Source organism: Apodemus sylvaticus, chromosome 9 (genome assembly GCF_947179515.1).
Source record: "Apodemus sylvaticus chromosome 9, mApoSyl1.1, whole genome shotgun sequence".
Lineage (NCBI taxonomy): Eukaryota > Metazoa > Chordata > Mammalia > Rodentia > Muridae > Apodemus > Apodemus sylvaticus.
Window position 1 is genome coordinate 109,051,449 of NC_067480.1, and position 18,573 is coordinate 109,070,021.

General features: G+C 46.4%; 3 protein-coding genes and 1 long non-coding RNA gene across 6 annotated transcripts in view; 3 read left to right on the top strand and 1 right to left on the bottom strand.

Moving 5' to 3' along the window:
• Positions 1-4,589, top strand: part of Npas2 (neuronal PAS domain protein 2) — a 184,506-nt gene extending 179,917 nt beyond the window's left edge. For both annotated transcript variants that reach the window (XM_052193327.1, XM_052193328.1), the window contains 2 exons: positions 1,225-1,399; positions 3,235-4,589. In XM_052193327.1, the coding sequence (XP_052049287.1) occupies positions 1,225-1,399; positions 3,235-3,387 (328 nt within the window). In that variant the 3' untranslated portion in view covers positions 3,388-4,589. The remainder of the gene's footprint in view (positions 1-1,224; positions 1,400-3,234) is intronic.
• Positions 4,590-8,733: 4,144 nt separating this feature from the next.
• Rpl31 (ribosomal protein L31) lies at positions 8,734-12,360 on the top strand. 2 transcript variants are annotated; one of them, XM_052193089.1, is made up of 5 exons: positions 8,734-8,841; positions 9,047-9,153; positions 11,015-11,140; positions 11,935-12,047; positions 12,295-12,360. In XM_052193089.1, the coding sequence occupies exons 2-5, from the start codon at positions 9,047-9,049 to the stop codon at positions 12,324-12,326; spliced, it is 378 nt and encodes a 125-aa protein (XP_052049049.1). In that variant the 5' UTR covers positions 8,734-8,841; the 3' UTR covers positions 12,327-12,360. The 2 variants fall into 2 exon arrangements, with proteins under 2 accessions (XP_052049049.1, XP_052049048.1); XM_052193088.1 differs by lacking the exon at positions 8,734-8,841 and adding an exon at positions 8,861-8,913.
• Positions 12,361-13,076: 716 nt separating this feature from the next.
• The window catches only part of Tbc1d8 (TBC1 domain family member 8), a 106,472-nt gene continuing 100,975 nt past the window's right edge, over positions 13,077-18,573 (bottom strand). Inside the window, exons 16-20 of the mRNA XM_052193086.1 lie at positions 17,086-17,326; positions 16,670-16,735; positions 15,145-15,234; positions 14,763-14,860; positions 13,077-14,026 (exon numbers count right to left, since the gene is read on the bottom strand). Coding sequence (XP_052049046.1) covers positions 13,583-14,026; positions 14,763-14,860; positions 15,145-15,234; positions 16,670-16,735; positions 17,086-17,326 — 939 coding nt within the window. The 3' untranslated portion in view covers positions 13,077-13,582. The remainder of the gene's footprint in view (positions 14,027-14,762; positions 14,861-15,144; positions 15,235-16,669; positions 16,736-17,085; positions 17,327-18,573) is intronic.
• On the top strand, positions 13,979-15,569 carry LOC127692598 (uncharacterized). Its single transcript, XR_007979488.1, has 2 exons — positions 13,979-14,068; positions 15,229-15,569. It is a non-coding gene; the product is annotated as an uncharacterized LOC127692598 (long non-coding RNA).

Here is an 18,573-nt window from a genome sequence, read left to right on the forward strand (position 1 = left end):
AAAGGCAGCTTTTAGTCTGATACCTTACCCAGAAATCCCGTGTTTAAGGAGCCTCCATCATGATTTCCAGAATGGTTTTGCCATCTTACTTTCTCACCGGCAGCACGCAAAACCTTCAATTCTTCTACATCCTCACTATCAAGGGCTTTCCTCCCTTCTGGTAGTGTACATACACAGACACATAGACAGAATATCTTCAAGTATGTGTCAATATCTACAACACTATATTATATATGTCCTCATCACAGTGGTGTGAGTGTTAGCTCACTTCAGCCTCCTTCGGCATCCTCCTAGTGACTAGTTACAAATTCGCGTGCTTGCTGGTCTTTCTTTCTGTTGGATGGAAAGGACTGTTCATGGGGACTGGTGAGATAGCTCAGTGGGTAAGAGCACTGGCTGCTGTTCCCGGGGTCTTGAGTTCAATTCCCAGCAACCACAAGGTGGCTCACAACCATCTGTAGGGGGATCTGGTGCCCTCTTCAGGCAGGTGGATGCATGTGCAGCAGGACACTCATACATTAAATAATTTTTTTTAAAAGGAAGGCGCAAGCCATTTGCCCATTACTTTTGGTTCTTTGGGTATTAATGGGATCTTGGTGATAGAGCTGTAGATGTCAGTGAAGGGTTTTTTTAAGATTTGTTTATTTTATGTACATGGGTGTTTTGCCTGCATGTATATCTGTGCGCCGCAGCCATGTAGTTCCTGGAAAAGCTAAAAGAAGGTGTCAGATCCTGAGATGGTTTGTAGATGCTTGGCCCAGGGAATGGCCCTATTAGGAGGTGTGGCCCTATTGGAGTAGGTGTGTCACTGTGGGGATGGGCTTATGACCCTCAACCTAGCTGCCTGGAAGCCAGTATTCTATGTCAGATGAAGACGTAGAACTCTCAGCTCCTCCTGCACCATATCTGCCTGGATGCTGCCATGCTCCCACCTTGATGATAATGGACTGAACCTCTGAACCTGTAAGCCGGCCCCAGTTAAGTGCTGTCCTTTATAAAAAGTGGCCTTGGTCATGGTGTCTGTTCTCAGCAGTAAAGGCCTAAGACAGATCCCCTGGAATTGGAGTTGTAGGCAGTTAGCCACCATGTGAGTGCTACGAACCAAACCCCAGGTCCTTTTGGAAGAGCAGCCAGTGCCCTTAACCACTGAGCCCTCTCTCCAGCCCCTGTCGTACTGTGCCAGGCATCTTTCTCAGAGGGTCTATTTTATTTGAAACTAAACAGGTATGCACAGAGCCAGGTGATGTTTCCAAGTCCAGACTCACACCCCGCCAGCAGCAGCGCCTCCACCCCAGTCCTGCTTATGGGGCAGGCAGTGCTCCATCCGGGCTTCCCTGCGTCCCGGCCATCACCACTGCAGCCAGCACAGGCACAGCAGCAGCCACCACCCTATCTGCAGGTAGGTGAATGGAGAATGCACTGGGGGTGGGGACGGGGCGGGTTGAAGACCCACTTGGGTTCAGTAAGCAGAGGCTGAGTCAGTCCTACATTCGACTTTTACAGGCATTTTCTTCCCTAGTAGAGAGAGCAACCTCAGAAAAGTTCATATTTGGTTAATTGTCATGCTTAATGTACATTAAAGCTAAGGGTAGGTTAACGGTATGCTTCATAGGGTGGTATGTTGCAAAGATCTATTTAAAAAATAATTTTTTATCAGTTGCGCATCTTGATACGCTCATACCTTCACCAAAAATGTCAAAAACTAATGAGCATTTTTTGTCAAACTTTTTAGTGCATAGAAGTATAAATTTAAAACACATCTAGTTAAAGATCCATCAAGCTGTGTTAGTAAATACGTTAAGGTGTGAAATAGAGACTTTACATGGAAACTGGAGGCGCAGTTCTCAGAGACACCATTCAGAAAGCAGAAATTACTTCACTGAATTATCAAGCACACCAGAAGGAAGAGGGGTGGTGTCGGTAGCCTGGGGTCAGACATAGACACTGTTCCTCCGGGCGCTCCCTCGCACCTGTCCAGGGCAGTCTTCTAGCTCATCCTTCATCCTGCCTTGTGAGACTTTCCCTAGTACCACAGGGAATGCCCTCTGCAGGGCATCTCTGAAGCCAAAAGACAGCATGCAATGCCTGAGATGTCCTGTGATGGTGCGACAGAGATGGAGAGAGTCAGCAGCCTTAAAGATCTGGGGTGCCGTGTGATACCAAAGCTGTTAGACCATCTGTGGTATAATCCTCCGAGTCCCCTTGGCCGCAGCCACAGCAACAGTGGGCATCAAGTCTGACTTTGACTTTGTGGGTCTTGTCAGTCCCCACGCAGGACAGGGAAGTTTTCTGGCATGGCAAACAATGAGGCAGAGAGGCAGCCATGGGTGTGAGAACAGGAGACGTCTCGATGTGTCTTCAGTAGCCGCAGTTTGCAAACACCTGCTGCATTCAAGATGCAAAGCAAAGGAACTAGAGTGCTTCCGCCACCCTGGTGCCCTTGGCATCTCAGAGCGAGCGCGTGCAGAGAGGTGGGCTGCATGGTGCATAGGGAGAATGGTGCGGAAACCTTCCTTCTGGAGGAAGGCCCAGAGGCATCTCGGGCAGAACCTGACCGTCAAGAAAATACTGAGTTTGGGTGAAGGAGAAGGGATGAGAGGTTGGGTTTTAGCAGACAGTCCAGCATAAGGCCAAGGATGGGCAACTGCCAGGCCTCCGAGGTGGGATAGGGACATTCGGTTAGTGGAGAAGGGAATTCGGTTAGTGGAGAGGGACATTTATTGTAGGCAAGAATGGGAAGAAGAGTGAAACTTCCAAAGGCTGACTGATTTGCATTTCCCATCAGGAACTTTTTCCTCCCAGGTTCTGGAGAACGGCAGTATTTGAAGTAGACACAGGACAGGACCCTGGGCTACTCTAAGGGGTGTGCACATGCGTGCAGATTCTTCCCCGCCCATAAATTACAGGGGTCTCAGGCTCCACCATCCACAAACACAAAAAGACTTCACATAGATGCTGTGCCTCTGACTCAGCCTCAGCCCCAAGCCCTTTGGCCCAGAAGGAGCCCCTCCTCTTTCCTACCCAGAGTTGACACACAAGTGTGCTGTCGGAAAGCTTGGCTCTTCCCTATCATGCAGGCAGACGTGCACACACCTGTACGCAAGGACCACAGCCTAGTGGTCTGAGGAAGGGGTTCCACAATCTGGCAGCCTGTGCTGCAAAAGCTACTGAAGTAACTTAAGTGTGGAGGGACCGGCAAGTCACACAGCCCACTCCTGCTCTTTCTTGGTACAGGCACCAACGTCTCTGCACAGTGAGCAACCGGACTCGCTCCTTCTCTCCACCTTCTCCCAACAGCCGGGACCCCTGGGCTATGCAGCCACACAGCCTACACAGCCGCAACCCCCACGCCCTCCCCGCAGGGTCAGCCGGCTGTCAGAGTCCTAAGATCTTCAGCAGCCATCCCGGTAGTGCCCTGACACTGGAGTCCAGATGCAACCAGCTTTAACCAATGGAAAACGGGGTTGGCCCCGGGAGGTTGGAAGAAGTGTTTACGAGACTTTGGCGCACCCTGTATACATTTCAGAACTCCTGATGGTAACGTGTCTGGAGTGTGGCTCTGGCAGAATGGGGAAAGAACAGGAATTTTGGCCATGATTCCCTTGCCCTGGGTTCTTGGGCATCCGTTACAGCCATACCAGACAGGAACCAAGTGCCCCCGTGTGGGCAGCACCGCTTCCTGGTCTGTTTGCAGAGGTGGTATCTCTCGCTGCCTCCAGGAGAGAGTGCTCCGGGTACTCTACCCACTGACACAGGTCCCAAGCCCTAGAAGGCCTTCACTCTCTTGATGGTCTTTCCTTTACAGTCAAGGACTAAGTTAAAGGTCTCTGGAGAGAGTATAGAGAGATTATTTTTCATTGTTTTCAAATGGTTGTTTTGTTTTAATTTACACACCTGTGCACAAGGGACATAACATAGGCACTTTCCAGCTTTTTGTTTGTTTGGTTTTGTTTAATAAGGTCCCATGGCTTCATTGGGAATCCACGATAACAAAAACAGCCCCACCAATCAGCGAATGAGGCTGCAGAACCACACCCTTGGCCTAAACCCCAGCGGACTGAGGCTCTCGGGCACCGTGCCTACCATGGGGTGTTTTCCTTCCTAAACAGAACACTGGACCCCTGTCCTGTTAACGGCACTACAAAGGTGGACTCGGAGCAAAGCACAATCTCACAATGATTCCAGAATCCCTAGAGACCTCTTAGAGGGCAACTGGGCAGGCTGCATCTCCCAGGAAACCAGGCATGTGCCCGCCATCCTCGCGAGGCAGGTCACCGCGACTTTCCCTATATCTTCCCCAACGATTCCCAAGATTGGATTTTTACTTTTCAGGATGCACTTTGCTTTTTTTTTTTTTTTTTTTTTTTTTTTTTTGGTCATGTCGAGGTGTTTCTAAAGAGAAGATTTTATGTAATTATAAGAGGAAGTGTAGTGAATTGTACAGCTGTTGTAATAATGACCTATTTCTATAAAAAATTGTATGGATTATGTGTAAATTATTTTGTATCTGAGATACCAGTTCCATTCCCAAATATGAAAGTATAAAGGTTTCCTTGTGTTTTTCTGTGAGTGAACATTTTGTAATAAATTAACAAGTTTGTACAATGTCCTTGGCCCCTTGTTGTACATCCATGCATGTATCTCTTTACTGGGAAACCACAATATTTTTGAGCTGTTGAAAACTTCAGAGGTAAAGTTCTTAGTCTGTTTTCTGTTACCGTGATAAAGGAAGTAAGGCAGAGACCTTAAGTCAGAAAAGGCTCAGGATTCCAGAGATTTCCCATGGTCACGCGGCAATGTTGCTCTGGGCCTGTGGCGGCTTCAAACATCACAGAATGAGTTCATGGCAGAACAGCTCTGCTCACCTCAGGACTGTCAGGAAGTGGAGGCCCAGGGTTTTAACACATGAATCTTTGGGGGCCATGCAAGACCCAAATTTCAGTTAGAAAGAAGCTAAACAATAACCAGTATTTGAATGGAGTTTTTTGAAGTACATCATTCTGCCAGTTCCCTAAGGCTTAAAACTTGTGACAGAAAAGCAGTGGTTCACCAAAGAAACAATAACAAAATAATAACAGGAAAAAGTTGCTGGGAACAGCTCAATCTTGGGGGTGTAGGCAACCTGCAGAAATGATGGAGACGTTCCCCACCAAAGCATCCATCCATTGCTTGCAATTGCACTCAATCAGAACAGACCTGAAAGACTCTCACTACCAACACGAAGGTGGGTGTGCCTGTGTGTGACATGTGCACACATACACAGCACAGCGGGGTGTCTGAGGTCTCGGTCAGCTACAGCCACCTTGTTCATGATGTTCAGCATACTGAGATGAGGGTGCCCCAGTGGTCCTGGTGGTCTAGAACAAGTGCTTCCAAGTTCTTGTTCTCTTGTTCAAAGAGCTGAAGAAGTACACACGAATAGTCAATTAGCAAGGGTCTCATTCAAAAGCCGAGTAAACACACAGACGAGATACACTGCTACGAGAGAGCTGCAAGCTCCAAGCTCCAAGCAAGACTGTCCTGGGTTATTTCTCAAAGCTCCCTTTTACGGGCCCAGGAGGAGGGAGGGGTTAGTTGCCAAGGATGAGATGTGGGTGATTTTGTGTTTCCATTGATGGGCTTGGGTTACGTGACCCTTCGTTCACTCAACTCGTTCTTTATCATGATACACCTGAGTTTAATCATATGTATGTCCAAGCATGCCCAGGCATAGATGGTAAATAGGAGATTCCCCACCGCCCAAAAAGCTCACTCAATGGACACAGGTTGCCTTACTGAAAACCAGCCTAGGCTGAACTGAGCTCACTGCCTGCAGTCCGAGAATATGTTCCAGCAAGTTCCACCACAGAAGGGGAGTCCCCGAGGCTGTGAGGGAGCTAGCTGAGGATAGGAATTGACTAGCCACTTTGTCTGGAGAAGGTTGTGCATGGTGCTCTGTGCAGATGTATGCCCCAGGGTGCTGAGCTGTCCCTGAAAACTACCCACTTTAGTAGCTCGAGGTTTAGGGACCACCAAGATGCTGGCTGCATGGAGCTAAAGTTCCTTCCAGGGCTCTATTAAGATAGATAGGTCTGCACTTTTGCCCTCTTCTGTAAAATGATGATGGCTCCTTCTTGGTTCTCTAGCTAAGGATCCATTTTGGACACGATGAGGTTGCTACAGATAAGTACCCTTGACTGCTCTATACCTGAGGGTGGGGGTGGGGCGGGCAGGAACTATTTTTCATTCACTGAGAGGAACATTTTGAAAGAACTTGAAATGAACCGTATTTTTAAAACATGAAGTCTGTATGGAACTCTGACCCATTTTATTTTTTACCCTAACATTATCTGTGGGTTAGAGCTTGGGTTTTTCTGGAAAGGAATTTATAGTTTAATTATGGTCATGCTTTAATTGACGCTTAGACTCCTAAGCGGAACAAGATTGTTAATGGACACAGTGTATTCATTATCCTCAGGTTGTCTATCTGGAAGCCATTAAAAGAGGGTGGAGCATGTTGTAGTCCTAACTTAATTTAGCTCTGCCTGAATTTTGCACATGTTCAGAATCTGGGTTAACTCAAAAAAACTATTATTGTGTAATTTTCCACTAAATGCGGTAATTGTAATTACTGACCTCTCCGTTCATTAACTTTGCTCATTAAAAGGACATTTTGCAACCACATCTTTGTTCCAGAAAAACCGTGACTTTCCTGTCTGAAAAACTATATAGTGTCTTGGCTCAAGGTACTACAAACTTACTAAAATTGTAGGACCTTCTGTCTCTAACAACTAAAATGCTACTTGTACAAACAACATTGTTGTCGTTGTTAGATAAGGTCTTACTATGTAGCTATGGCTAGCCGGGAGCTCCCTAGATAGATCAGACTGGTCTGGAACTCACAGAGCTCCCCCTGCCTCAGCCTTCCACTGTGGGATTAAAAGTGTGTGCCACCACACCCAGATAGGTGAAGCAGTTCCTAGTCATGCCTTTGCACTCTGGCCAAAATGTCCTAGTAAAAACTTAGTGATATAAAATGACTTTAATTTCTGTTTGTGTTGTAGCCTGAAGATCTCAAAGTCAGCCATTAATATACTGGAAAAAAAATCTAATTTCAGTCATCTAGGGAAATGCTGTTAGTGGTCAGATGGATTTCATATTATGCAGATAAATAGCCTTGCTTTTCTGTAGAAAAAGCTCATTAGAAATTAGGCAGGGAAAATTTTTTTCTTTTTGAATTTTAGCTTAATCATTGATGGATGTACATGTCTAGTTATTGGCTCCTTAAATTATTCATGTTTTACTTTTAGTATGAAGTCAGGAACTCACAGCCTTTTATAAACTCAGCTTTTCTAATTAACCATTATTTATTAACCATGACTATCATTTCTTGCTCAAGTCAGCACACTCTCACTAGTGGGCTCCTCTGTCTTTTTGTTAGCCTTGCTCAAGATTCAAAATTCATATTTACTTTTTCTTTTTCTTTTTTATTTTATTTTATTTTATTTTGGTTTTTTGGATTTTGGGTTTTTTTTTTTTTTTTTTTTTTTTTTTTTTTTTTTGAGACAGGGTTTCTCTGTATAGCCCTGGCTGTCCTGGAACTCACTCTGTAGACCAGGCTGGCCTCAAACTCAGAAATCTGCCTGCCTCTGCCTCCCAGAGTGCTGGGATTAAAGGCGTGCGCCACCACTGCCCAGCATTTTTTTTCATATTTTCATATTCTCTTTATCCCTTCCTCCCCTCCCTCAGTCTCTACTCCCCCCTCCCCTCTCTCCCTGTCTCTTTCTCCCCCTACTCATTGTGTAGCCAAGGCTGGCCTCTGTGTAGTGCAGAATAGTCCCAGCCTTAACTTGGTGTCCTCCTGCTCTGCCTCCTGAGTGTATCGCTCCTGACTTCCTTTTAAAATATTTTTTTAGTGGCTCTGCTTGGGAGATTCCGTTGGAATTTTCTGAGCTCAACCCCAGTACCAATCAGCACGCCCATCGAACGCCTCCTGGTGTGTACTCCACTGTCCACTCTGTTCCTTCTAGCCCCACGGAGAAGTCATCAGAATCTGTAAAGCCTGCTTAGCCCACCACAGTCAAGGATACCTTGAACTCCTGATCACCTGATTCAACCTACAAAGATCTGGGATCACAGGCATGCACCACCACACGGGGCTATGGGCATTATTTTCTTATGAGATCAGAGAGAGAGAGCTTGTCTGTCCACCCCAAGTCCTGCCTCTGGTGACTCCATATGCACGGCATCCCTTAGTCAAAGGAGGTGAGACCAAGGTTCCTTGTGAAATCATGGCGTGCCTGCCTGCCTGTCTTCTTGTGAGATCCTGAAATTTGCCCATTACTGAAACCCCAATTGACAGGCTATTCGGATATATTTAGATTTAGAGTTTTGGGTTTTTTTTCCTACGCAAGTCCCTGGCTTTTCCGTGGGCATTTTCGACTTGGAAAATAAGTTCTTTGGTTGTGGTCTCAGTCATTCCGGGGACCTTCCTCCAAGATCAGTACCTAATAGATTTAATAAATGTAGACTGAGTGAACGAGTGAACCGAAATACTGAACAGCGTATACTCTCCCGGCCAGGCTCTCCAAGTCCGGGTTCAAGTTGGGATTTAAATCCCAATCAGTGCCTTCATTGCCCCAGGCCGACTGCAAGAAGACTGACAAACTCGACCCCGCCCCGGTCTCGCCCCGCCCCGCCCCCGCCCCCGACGCACGCCATATTTACATCACACCCTCACTTCTAACTTCCTTCGCCACACCTCTTCCTCCCCGCCTCCCGGTGACCCGGAAGTTGTGCGGCTACGCGACTTACTTTCCCACAATCCCTAGCGCCCTTCCTTTCCAACTTGGGCCCGGCAGAGTGAGTATGGTTGCTGGGTCGCGGTTCTGAAATCCGAATCCATCCGCTCCCGGCGCGGGGCGGGCAGGCTCGGTGGGATTTGTTCCGCGCCGCGCGGAGGCTCTGCGGTCCGGGGCGGTGGGAGGACGGCCTGCCGGGGGCACCTTAGCTCGGGCTTTCCTACTGCCTGCTTAGAGCCTCCTCCCTCCCTGTCGCCTGCGTTTAGATGGCTCCCGCAAAGAAGGGTGGCGAGAAGAAGAAGGGCCGTTCTGCCATCAACGAGGTGGTGACCCGAGAATACACCATCAACATTCACAAGCGCATCCATGGAGTGTGAGTACCGGGCGGTCGGTGTGGCCTGCGACCCCCTTCCGGCTCCCGACTGTCACTCGAGCATTGCTTGCAGACTGGGTGCTCTGGAAGGCACGGGGTGTTATTCCAGCCTGACTGTACATCGAAGGTGTGCGGGGTTTGGCTTGTATGATAACCGGTTAGTATCGAGACGGGAGGCTGTGTTTCAGCCTGAGGGAACGGTAGACTTTGGGTTGGTGTTAAAACGCGAGTTTTGTAATCTGGACAGGTAAAAGTTGGCTAAAGGAAACCTTAAGCCTTCAGTGGCGTGTACGCTGCAGAAAAGTAGCCGGTTACTACCGGGCTCAGCCTCAAATGTTTTCGTCCTCCGACCAGACAGATTTGTGCTAATTCGGGGCAAGTTGTGATACTGGAGCCGGAAATGCTAAGGCGTATGAACTTATAAAGTGGCAGTTAGCGAGTGATTCCGGTGCTTATTCCATTTGTACACTATCTGTTTGCATTCACCTTCCAGCCCTAGAGCTGAATTTCTTGGACTTGATTGTTCCGTATCTTGGGACGGATTTTGCCGGGTTGAAACATATGTGGGCACCTTGTGGGTTGTCCCGTGTGAGGTCTTTGCCCCTTTATGGACGCTGCTTGTGGTCGGCCACGTTCCTTTCTCTAGGGTGGGGGTATATTGAGCACTGTCGAGCACTGTTTAGGCGTGTGAGAAAGTACGAGCTCTGCCCTGCGAGTTTATGAAAGGGGGAGAAGTAGACACCACGGATTATGAGTTGAAGGTGGTGGGTGGGGGTGGGTGGGTGTTTTCAGTAAGCCGAGGAAGGGTCACTCAGGTGAAAGGTGCATTTTAGAAGAAGCCTTAAATAGAGCATTGTAGAAGTGATATTATTGGCTGTGTGGATGGGTGATTGTTTTTTTCCAGGCCTTTTGTATTGTGTTGAAAAGGCCCCGTGTGAGAATCTCTGGCTTCTTTCATCCTTGGTCCCCATTTTGGTGCAAAGCAAGCCTGCTCTGTGCAGTGTTCCGCACCAGTCTTTCCCGGTTTCACTCGCGGTAGTTGAGCCCAGTGCTAGCTCTGTTCTCCGAGATCCACTGACTGCCTGCAGCCCTTTCATTGATGGTGGCAGCAGCATTTTCCTGGCGCACCCTTCTTGGTCTTTGTAATTGATACCACTTGATCCGCTCCGTTGCCTGCATGAGTTGTTTTTTATTTTTCAAGCTAGGTGTGAAGTGGGTTGTCTGTGCACTACAGGCAAGCAGGGAAGAATAGAGAGTTAGATGATCTTTGTCTCACGTAGAGTGGACTTGACAGGTGTTAGACACACCTGAGTTTTTTTGGTTGACTGGTTTTTGGAACTGAGGTCTTCCCACCCAGCCTCCGGTGTTGGGATCATTGGTGTGCACTACCATGCCCTAGAAGGTTGGGGTGTTTTGTTGTTGTTGGTTTTAAATAGTCCCTTGTCTGTACTCTGGCTATGTAATTAATAGAGTGGCTCCCTGGGTTCCACAGAATGTTGTCTTTCATGAGTGTTTTGCCTGAATACTTGTATGCTCTACATTGGTTCTGGAACCAAACCTGGGTCCTCTGCAAGAGCAGGTATTTTTAAGCGCCGGGTCATCTCTGTTCCACAGAGATATCTACCCCAACATTCAGGGTTGCTGTGAGCAGGCCAAGCTGGTGATTGATACTATGGGACAGTGAGTGGACATCTTGGATTGTAGGATGCTTAAAATTTACCCTGACATCTTAAGTGCTGGTTAGTTGCTGGGCATTTCATGCTTGGTGAGGGGGTTCTTCTAACTAGTTTTAGGCTTTATGATGACATGCCATTTCCATGTATAATTTTTGATTTTTATATGCTTGTGTTCTGAACCTTAGGGGCTTCAAGAAGCGTGCTCCTCGGGCACTCAAAGAAATTCGGAAGTTTGCCATGAAGGAAATGGGAACTCCAGATGTGCGCATTGACACCAGGCTCAATAAAGCCGTCTGGGCCAAGGGAATAAGGTACTGAAGTTATTTGGTGCAGTGATGATAGCTTGTCCAATCCCTGTTTGATAGTTCAGTTACCAGATGTGTAGTACAAAAGATACTGGGGCAATGGCTCAGGCTAAGCTTCTGTCCTTTGTTGTAACAAGGGAGACAGCAGTGTTAATGCCTGAGATTTGGACGCACTCCATTGGGTGCAGGAGACAGCAGTGATTCAGAGCCTGAGTGCTGGCCTCCCTGTGAAGGAGTCTTCCTGCTGCCCAGAAGGGTTGATTTATGTCATGTCCTTAAAGTGGAGTGGGTAGGAAGACTGCAGGGGAGAGGACTGCACCTCGTAATCTTGCAACCACTATCATAGGATACGGTTTGGGGGTGTGTTAGATTATCTAACAGTGAACTGCATGTCTGCCTTGACGAAGGCTTCACAAGAGCATGGAGGAGTTTGCAGGGATCTGGGGCCTGTTTCCTAGCGTGTCCAAAGATTATGGAGGAAGGAGAGAAGTCAGCTATGTTGCTTCTGAAAGGGGAGGGTTTGTGCCTTTGAATTAATGGCTATTATCTGTTGGCAGTCACTTTCTACTTAAGAACAGTTGGTTACCCTTGGTGACTGCCTTGACACTGCATCCTAACAAGCATGCATCCTGAGTGCCCTGTTGTCCTTCACCTGGGTGTGCTTCCAGGGTCATGTAAGCTTGTTTATCAGAACAAGGGGAACAGGGGTAGGAAGGAATGAAGGAGTGAATGAGTGAATGCATGCATGCTGCTGCCTTGTTTCTGGTGGAAGCATTGACCTTAGCAACACTTTTTACTAGGAATGTTCCGTATCGCATCCGAGTACGTTTGTCCAGAAAGCGTAATGAGGATGAGGATTCACCAAACAAGCTCTACACATTGGTAACTTACGTTCCTGTTACCACATTCAAAAGTAAGTATCATGGTGTTCAAAAGAATTATAGCAGAATTTATTTGTTAGATGTAGCAAAATATAAAATTTGTCCATCAGATATTGTGTGCCTTTACTGTATTCAGTGAAGAGGTGAGCAGGCAGAATTATCAACTGCCTTGCTGTGGGAAGGTGGTAGGGAGGCTGTTGTGAAGGGCGCAGGTGTGGGTGTGTGGTGGTGCACCTGGGGCGGGCTGTTTGGGCTGACTGGCTGTTACTCTCCTTCCAGATCTACAGACTGTCAATGTGGATGAGAACTAACCTGCTGAATGTCAAATAAAGTTGCAGAACTGCCTCCAGGTCGTGGTTTTCCTTTCCGTTGTCTGCCCCATGGGTGGCATTTTGGGGTCTAAAGGGTATTGTTGGAAATTGTTCTGAGAATCTGTTCTGGGTACATGGGAAATTAGAAGTATTAAGAAACATTCTTTCACAGAAGTCAGTATATTAGGATTGTGGTTTTGGTTTGTTTGGGGGGGGGTTGCTTTTTGTTTGTTTTTGGAGACGGGGTTTCTCTGTGTGGCCCTGGCTGTTGTGGAATTCACTCTGTTGACCAGGCTGGCCTCGAACTCAGAAATCTGCCTGCCTCTGCCTCCAAAGTGCTGGGATTAAAGGCGTGCACCACCGCCACCCAGCTTGGTTGTTTGTTTTGTTTTTTTTTTTAGGACAAGGTTTCTCTTGTGCTGCTTGTTCTGTTTTAGACTAGGCTAGCCTTGAACTCAGAATCCACCTGCCTTTTCTTCCCTGGTGCTGCAATTAAATGCGCGTGGCTCCCTGCCCAGCTTGTTTAGCGTTTAACTACAAAGCTAAGGTGTTAGGTCTCATTTTTAGTGCCAGGGAGGTGTGTGAACCTGAGGTTACGTGGTAAGAATTCAGGTTATAACTTAAACGTGCTCAATTTGTGTGTGGGTCCCAGGAATTGAACCTCAATTGTCAACTCGGCCTTTCCAGCCATTTTTCCAACCAGTCTTACCTTATCTGTTTTGTGCCCTTTAAGACAGCATTTTTAAAAAGTCAGTACAAAAAGAATGATTTTTATTAAAAAACCTTGGGGACCAACATGAAGGCATGATTTGTACATGTTTTTGGAAGGGCATATAAAGTGAATACGAGATATATTAAATGGTTTCAATTACCAGCATTGAAACAAAATTAGTGCAAAAAAAGCCAAATAACAGTTGTGCAGGCAATGGTTCTGGGATCTTGGAGGTGAGCTTGTTTTTGACCAGTGGAAAAATGAGCCTGGGGTTGATGTCTCTTAGTGCTGTGGCATCTTTTTCTTCATCAATGGGCAGACTCATCAAGATCACAGACAGAAACACTGGTTTTAGCAAAGTTGATAGTCACAGTGTAAACAGGGTGTTCCTCCACTGACCTGTCATCTTGAGAATAAATAGAAATGTGTGGGGCCTGCAGCAGTCCCCAGCTGTGACTGAGGTTGGCTTCCAGACTCAGCTTGTGGAGTGAGTTCCCTGGTGTAGACTGACAGTCCATGCTTTGGTGTGGTCTTCTCCAGTAGCTCAGGGGCTACAGTTACTCAGCTTCAGTTCTGGCTGTGGAGGGTGGCTCATTTCCAAAACTTTGAGACTGTACTGACTGAGCTTGGCATTTTCAAGTTTGCTTTTAATGTTGAGTGGCTTTTCAAAAAAATTCACCAGTGACTGCTCAGTGAGAAGGGACGCCAAGATGTGTTCAAGGGACACAGTCCAATCCCCCTCAGTCTCGGGGAAGGCCTGGGGACTCTGCCCAGCCTCAGCAAAAACTGAGTCCTGTTCAGGAGGAGCCGAGGCCTGCGGATCCTCACATTCTTGGGAGCAGCTTCCTGAACTGCTACCCCGCTGGCCCACTTCTCCGATCTGCAGGAGCAGAGTGGTTACTGTGGCAATGGCTTGATAGAGGTTGTTCTCCTCAGGATCTTCATGGAACATGCTGTACAGAGTTTTACAGAACTGGATAAATTCTCTCTAGAATTAAAGAAGGCCATAGACAACATCATGAGAATGGAGGTCTGTCGCACTATCAGAAAAGCATATGCAATTTAATCTTTGTGCCATGGGTACTTGGTTCTGAGACTTGTAATCTATAATCTTCCTGCCTCTCCAGTAAACACGAGGTAGTGTACTACCACCAGTGCCTGGGCCGCAGGCAGCATACTTAGTAAGGTACTTCTGTCCCAAGCATTTTGATCAAGAAGATTTCCATGCTAACTTTGGGTGGTGAAATGTTAGCTTATGTGATGCATGCTTTGATAAAAACTGGGCATGTAGCACCTAACCTTAAACCCAGTGCTTAGGAGACAGGTAGGTGGGGTGGAATTGCAGAAGTGCTATACTGTTGAGTGCTTAGGATAAAACACCCACAACTACTATGGAAGAAAAGTAAGCTAATAACAAAAACAAATAGTGCAGATAGCTCTGGGTAATGTAACGATCACACATGTGAAGGGCTGGGAAGACCAGGAACTGCCTTCCTGAGTTCGTGTGCAGAGGTGAAATAAGGTAGAGGGACACCTGTTGGCCTTCGTGCACAGCTGTTCGTGCCTTGGACAACACATAGTTTTAAGTCACCGAACTTTAAGAACCTTTTCACATTAAAACCTACCTCCCTGTGGCACTTGTGTAGCACTAAAGAGGTCAGAGGAGTGGGGGACTGCCTTGTTTGCAACCATCTGTCCTGTTGTGGGCGGTCAAGATGCCTTACCTGACTCATTTTGGGCAACTCTTTCTCCGTTTTATCCTTTTCTTTGGCTAAATCCTTAATCATCTGCTTTAGTTGTTTCTGATAATCAATTGTGTCACCTTGGCAAAGGGAAACAAACAGTTTAGGTCCTATGAACAATAAATTGGGATAGTACAGGAACAGGACCCCACACTAAGCAAATTGCATGTAAAACCAAGAGATTACGTTCTTTACAACTGACTACATATCTGTCAGTCTTTTAGGGTCTTCCTAGTAAAAGAGGACCCTAGAATAGAAAAGGTCAAAGCTGCAGAACTAGGTGGCAAGGGCAGTCAGGCAGCACCGCCCGTGGACTGAATGGAAAGGGAGAGGGACAGGCTGCCAGTAGTGAAAGCATGCTCACCATTGGGCTTGCCCAATACCAGGGGTCTTGAGGTTGACAGCAGGGGATTCTTCAGTGGTGACTGGCTGTCTCTGTCATTTTCAGTGAGTGCTTAAAAGAAGAATACATAAATTGGACATATCTGAGAAGCAAGGATCAATCAAAGTCTTAAGTCATCAGCGCCCAATCTTGGAAAGTTTGCACCTGTGAAGCTAAATGCTTTATAGACACATATATAAAACAAACTCCTACGCAGACCCTGCTGATATTAACCTGAAAAACAGATAATACAGAAACTATTTACAGTGGGCACATCATTAGTGTGTTTGGATGGTGTAAGTGGGCGGGGCTGAGACTTCACAGCCCTGGCCTCCCTCTAAGAAACAGCCTCCCTGGCTCCATATGTGTTCTCCATGCTCCTATTAAACTGCTTTTCTACCATCTTTCCCAGTCCTTTACATCGATCTCATTATTTCCACATCTACCATAAACAATTTAATTTTATAACAATACATAATATACAGTATTGCTATTTCTGTGATGCTAGACTTTATCTGATCAGGTAAGACATTACACGGTCATTCTATTAAGGAGAGAAGGGCTCACAAGGCCCTGCCCCTTCCTGAGGGTCTGCGGGCAGTTAATGGTTGCTGGGAGTAGAAGAAGTACTTTGTTCATAGCCAGGTAGGTGTCTTGCTCCTCTAGATATACTCAGTCACCAGAAGACAGCAGGAGTAGGAGGGTGATGGAGAATTACTACATCTATGAAGCCCTTTATGTGTAATATCTTAATAAGTTCCAAGTGCTTCACTACACTTTCTGGCAAAAAGTGATGAGTTACTTAAGCATACAGACAAGCTGGTTAATTCCCTCTATGACCTGTGGAAAGCCAGTAACAGGGAAAAGGTCAGCCTGTGGGCCAAGTAAGGAATTGTAGTTTTGGAAAGCAAAGGGGTTAGACAAACCCCTCTAGTAAGCATGAGAACCCAAATTCAAATCCTTAGAACTCATGCAGAAGCTGCTGGTGCACATCTGTAGTCTCCGTGCTGTGTTGAGATGGGATGTAAGAGAACCCCAAAGCTCACAGACCAGTCAGCCCAATGCACAAAGCTGTAAACAGATGCCCCCTTCCCTGATCCCCTTGGAAACGGTGAGAATGCACATTCAAGTCCTGATTTCAGTGTGTGCCTGTACCCACAAGCACATGTATGTGTTTTCAGAAAGTGCTGGAAATGTATAAAGACTGAAAATAGACCAGAGAAGAGCTTATTGCCATCCCATCGATGTTTCGATGATAAATGCATCCTAGTACCTGATCTCAAATTCTCTACAGAGCCATAGTGTCAGCAAGAGCCTGGTAATGCTGGAGGAGAGGTGTTACCCCTCTAACCCCAGCACGTCAGAGACAGCAAAAATAAGCTGGTAAAACCACCCTACCAGTCTTCAACAAAGGAGTCTGAAATGCATTGGGAGAAAAAGTACAATCTCCTGTCATCAGGAACTATCTAGAACCAGCACGGTGGTGTGCCCAGTGACCTTGTGTTACCTGGGGGGATGTGAAGCCTGTATAGCAGCTTAATCTTCTCATTCATTTCTCCACTGTACATAATATCTGTAAGATTTAAGAGAGAAATTAGGTACAAATGACTGAAGCTCAGAGGCCAACCCTTGTTGAGTGTGTCTAGTATGCTCACATCCAAATGCTAGAAACGACTGGAAGGGCAGGGAATCTTCTGTGTGTTGTGCTTTAGGGTGATTTTATGCACACAGCAAATCGGGACCACACTTTAGACAACTCCCATCCCTCAACGGTGACATTAAGGGTAGCAGGAGCCTACAGAGCACAGGGTGATGTTAACAGGCTAATTATAAACACATGATTGCATGGTTCTACCCACCCTCATCTGATGTTCTCTGCTGAATGTCAAGTCTGCACTGCAGGGAGACACATTTTAGTCATACCTAGACAGCTTATGAAGGCTTTGAACTCTATGAGCTGGTCCATGTTGTCATCCAGAAGCCTGAAGATCCTCTCAGCAAGGATCTCTGTATGGGCCCCACAGGTCCATGGTGACACCAACTGGAATAGGTGTGCAAACTGCCGGGCGTCGATGCGGTACTGTTCAGCATAGGGCCTGCTGGGATCGTGGCGCAGGGCCATGGGCCTGTGGTACTCCCAGTAACAGCTCATCATGTGTGCTCTCTTAAAACATGGGAGAGGAAAAAAAGCTGTGTCACACAGGACCGTCAGTGCCTTGGGAGGTTACATACACTTAAAGCTGAGCCCCCACTGCCATTTTGCCTTAAAAAGTGCTGCTTATTGAGTGGCAATCTGTGTGGCCAGACAGATGAGAAAGCTGTCACAGCTTTACCCAAAGCCAGCAAAGCTGAAATGAAGACAAATGGCCCCCAACAGGAGGGCGGGCACAGTTAAGGCCGTGTGGAAGTGTGTCCATCTTAACTGTGTCCATGTGAATTTTTATATCAATATGGAGTTTTTACAATTTAAAAATTGTATTCTTTGTGATAAAATATACATGGCACAAAATTTATCATTTTATCCAGTTTTTAGATATGTGGTTCAGCTATAGTTTTAATTATGAAGATACTTTATTATTTTCACTGAAAATAGTTATTTGAAATTCAGAAAGGACACACAGATATACAGAACTTGAAAGGAGCTCATAGTAGCTAGTAGGCTAACTGTTGGTCAGGTAACAAAGGTTCACAGTGCAGATGCAGAAGCCAGACTTCCTAGTGCATTTTTTATTTTCTGAGTTAGTTTCTGTATATTAACAACTTTAAATTTTAAAGAAGTAGTGCATTCAAGACATGGGAATAAAAAAACTAAAGCAATCAGAATTTGCCCCGTTGTTGAGAAAAGTCCAGTCTCTTTATAAAACCATCACATGCATATAAAATCTCATTTGGCAAAAAACTGATGCCCTCTGTCTTTAATAGGCCAGAACAAGTACAGGCACTACAGAAAGCCAATGCTAGTGTCACAGATATTCTAACAGTCCACATTCTGTAATGCAGGAGAAAGGGTTATCTGAATGAGTTCACTGCACTAACACCAATCACTACACAAAGGGCGGGCCACAGCAGCAGCAGGGCGGACAAACCACTTCCGATGTTTGGTTACAAGGATTTTTCTTTAAATGATGAGAAAGTAGGTATGATTTTATGTCTTACACAGATCATAGAAGGAAGCAAAGAACTCATGTGCTCTGGGGCAAAATCACCTAGCACACTGTGAATTTAGCTGATCATTTGGAAAAATGTATCCATGGTCTCAACTGGAGAGAGAATGGGACATCACAAATCTGGGCTCAGAAATTCAAAGGACTACTTAACATCAGTGATAAGAAGAAATGGTATAAGTACCAATCATCATTCTCCCCCCCCCCCCCTCCTGTGTGGTACTAAGATCAGGCTCAGGGGCCTGGC

Excerpts from the sequence above, each read along its gene's own strand:
- Rpl31 (XM_052193089.1), top strand. The coding sequence starts at position 9,047 with ATGGCTCCCGCAAAGAAGGGTGGCGAGAAGAAGAAGGGCCGTTCTGCC. Across the intron at positions 9,154-11,014 it reads CACAAGCGCATCCATGGAGT|GGGCTTCAAGAAGCGTGCTC; the intron begins GTGAGTACCGGG and ends TCTGAACCTTAG. Across the intron at positions 12,048-12,294 it reads TCCTGTTACCACATTCAAAA|ATCTACAGACTGTCAATGTG; the intron begins GTAAGTATCATG and ends CTCTCCTTCCAG.